Source organism: Miscanthus floridulus, chromosome 13, assembly GCF_019320115.1.
Source record: "Miscanthus floridulus cultivar M001 chromosome 13, ASM1932011v1, whole genome shotgun sequence".
Lineage (NCBI taxonomy): Eukaryota > Viridiplantae > Streptophyta > Magnoliopsida > Poales > Poaceae > Miscanthus > Miscanthus floridulus.
In genome coordinates this window covers 23,001,397-23,004,896 of record NC_089592.1, presented here as the reverse complement: position 1 = coordinate 23,004,896, position 3,500 = coordinate 23,001,397, and the positions used below count along the sequence as shown (strand labels likewise).

The 3,500-nt window shown below is 49.5% G+C and overlaps 1 protein-coding gene across 1 annotated transcript; it reads left to right on the top strand.

Moving 5' to 3' along the window:
- The first annotated feature begins 1,063 nt into the window (after positions 1–1,063).
- Positions 1,064–1,537, top strand: LOC136499584 (uncharacterized). The gene has a single exon (XM_066495185.1). It carries the CDS (start codon positions 1,064–1,066, stop codon positions 1,535–1,537), a length of 474 nt encoding a protein of 157 aa, XP_066351282.1.
- Positions 1,538–3,500: the final 1,963 nt, after the last annotated feature.

Here is a 3,500-nt window from a genome sequence, read left to right as displayed (position 1 = left end):
CCGTGAAGGCGTAATACCTACGTTCTGTGTCGGATTGTATTGTTGTATGTAAATGAGATGATTTTCGAGAGGGGTCCCCTGCCTGCCTTATATAGTCTAGGGGCAGGGTTACAGATCTAGAAACTAATAACAACCAGTTACAATTGCCATAGGTGGTCCGGATAAGGATTCCTATTCTAAGCAACCAGGATCTTGCTTGATCCTCTAGGTCTGCCTTGATTCCTTAGCGTGGGACTCCTGAGCAGATCGGCTAGGCCACGGGTCGTCTTCTAGTGGGCTGGACCCCTTGGTCCGGGCTGGCCCAAACCTAGCCGTAAGGGTATAGGGGTTAATACCCCCACAATCAGCGCCTCCACGATAGGATTGTGAACGTCGAGCAACAGCCCAGCACCAGCAGGTATGATCTGTCATCTCGAAGAATCAAAAACTCGAACTGATCTTATCATCAGCCAAAGCCATTTAGCCTATTGCCCCTACTTCGGTAGTCATGTTTCTTTTTTCCTTTCAGTTTCTCTCTAGGTATCGTTGTTCATGGCTGGTGATCAGGGATTTCATGATTTGCACGGACAGCAAAAGTGCATAAGGCACAGGGTATGCAAAACTAACTTAGGTTATAGACTTCTGGGCCGTTGAGTTATTGTAGGATTTTTTTTGGCAACACTAGATTACTTTATTTCAATTGTAGGATTTTTTTGTAGCATTGGATTATTGGAATGGTAAATTAAAACAATTTGCAGATGTGTTGAAACATAAAGAGTGTTGAGGGAAAGCGCTAAGACCATGGACGCCAACTACTTTTGCTGACCAGAGCCAGTGCGCGGTGACCATGAGCACAGCGCGCGCCCCTACGCCCACGTTGTACACTAGCACTTAGGTGCAGTTGCCAATTGAGCAACACATGTTGTAACTTATATAAACACATCGGAGATCAATGGAAACAATGTTGACTCTCATTCCTACTTTCTACATGGTATTGGACAGCTCGGGTTGATCCCCTCGCTGCCATCGCTTCCTCTCGCCATCTTCAACCTCCGTTGTTCATCTCCAGCGTTCTCTTGTCACCATGCCCACCGTGGATGAAAATCCCCTCTTTGATGCCGACCAATCAACCTCCGACTCCTCCGAAGCCTCCTTCACTTCCTCCGTCGACATCGATGTTTCCGCTACCAACACACCTCCCACATCCGTCCTCCAAACCGTGAACATCAAATCCCATGTTCCAGTTCTCCTCAAGCTCGCCGAGCCAAACTATGATGAATGGCGTTGTTTCTTCGACACATTCCTCAGCAAGTTTGGCCTCACCTCCCATGTGTCCCCGCTGCCCACCTCGATCCAGCGTTGTGATCTCGAATGTCGCATCATCGATCAGTGCGTCCAGAGTTGGTTGTACAACTCTATATCCAAGGACGTGTGCACCATCGTTTGCTCTCCGCACGCCATTGCCTACCATGTCTGGGACGACATCCACACCCAATTCCGCTACAACGAACTTCATCGCACAGTCTACCTTGAGTCCAAGTTCAGGAGTCTTGTCTAGGGTGACATGGACATTACTCAGTACACCGAGCACCTCAAGCAACTCACCGATGGTTTCCGCGATGTTGGCCAATCGGTGCGTGAGATTAGCCAAGTGCTCAACATGCTACGTGGCCTTAGCTCCAAGTATCGTCACGCCATCCCAGTGATCATGGCACGGCAACCACCGCACACTTTCCTCTCGGCGTGCTTGTACCTGCTGCTAGAAGAAAAGTATGACCACGAGCACACCAAGACTGCCACCCAGCACGCCCTCATCGCCTCTGGCGGTTCCAAACCATCCAGCGGCGGCGGCGGCTCCAGCACCACTCCTCCTACCTAGTCCCTAGTGGCTAGCACCGGCGGATTAGCGTCATGCACTGATGGTTCGGCGCCGTGCACCGACGGTTCCTACCGAGGCGGTCATGGCCGTGGTCGTGGCCACGGATGTGGCTGCGGCTTCAACCAACCAGATGGTGGTTCCTACAATCAGACCCGTGGTTCCCCAGCTTGGCCTCCGAGTGTCAATCCCTATACCGGGATGGTCTAGGCCTAGCAGATGCCATTCAGGGCGCCTAGTGCTGGCATGTTCTGTCCCTGTCTTGGCACTCCTCCGCACCAAGCATACTACGCCGGCACTCCTGCTCCAGATCCGAGTGTGTACACTACTTCCTCACCGACGTCAGACTTCTAGAACCAGCAGGCCTTCCTAGCTACCCTGACCATGACGAATGTTCCACCATTAGGGCCATAGACCGCTGAGTGGTTCCTCAACACTGGTGCCTCATCCCACAAGTCGTCCAACCCTAGTAATTTCATCTCCCTTCAACCCATTCCCAATTCTACTCCCATCACCATAGGCAATGGCTCTACCATGTCTGTTACCCATCGCACACACACGGTGATCCCCACTGCTCACTCCCCCCTTTGCCTCAACAATGTTCTAGTGTCTCCATCTCTTGTCAAAAACCTCATCTCCGTTAGTACTCTTACTAGGGACAACAATGTCAGTGTCAAATTTGACCCATTTGGTTTTTCTATCAAGGATCTTCCACACATAGGGTGCTCCTCCGATGTAACAGCCACGATGAGCTCTACCCTCTGGCCCCTTCACCACCAGAGGCCCTCGTCACCACTGCACCCACCATCGAGCTGTGGCATCAATGCCTTGGCCATCCAAGACGCCGCACTCTCCAGCAAACTTTGTGTCATCTAGAATTTGTCCCTAGTAAACTGTCTCCTGTCTGTGATAGTGGTCAGCTTGGCAAGCATGTTAGGCTGCCATTTTCTTCTTCAAATTTAGTCAGTTATGTTCCATTTTAGATTGTGTACGCCGATGTTTGGACATCCCCTGTGTCTAGCTTTTCTGGCTTCAAATACTATCTAGTGTTGATTGATGACTTTACTCACTACATCTAGACCTTCCCCTTGCGTGCAAAATTAGATGTGTTTGACTATCTAATTACCTTTCATGCATGAAAGCATCTAGGCCCCTAGTTGGGTTTTAGTGATTAATGACAATACGTGATTAATATGACTAACATGTGTTTTGCAGAAACAATTAAGTTAGGTCACAATAATGGCGATCGATTGGGCAATCAAGGTGGTCATGCCCCTACGATGGAAATCATTTTGGTTTTCAAAGGATGGATGGCAAGGTTAAGGATGGACTAGTTCAAAGTGTCGATTGGAGTTGGAGAGACACTTAGAGTAGTTTACGACTTTGTTTTTCCTTTGGCCGTACTATTAAGGGGGTATGAACGGGTAGCTTGACCTAGGTGAGTCTAGTGAGTTAGGTATGGTGCACACTTGTTAAAACTAGCACTAGGTAGCTCCAAAACAGCCCTTTGATCCAATGGAGCAAACTTCATTCACATATGATCGAGAGTTGGAAGTGAATGGAGGGTCAAATACTGACCGGACGCTGGCTCCGGTGTGACTGGACACTGGCTCAGGGTCCGGTCAGTTCATTTGACCAAGGTGAA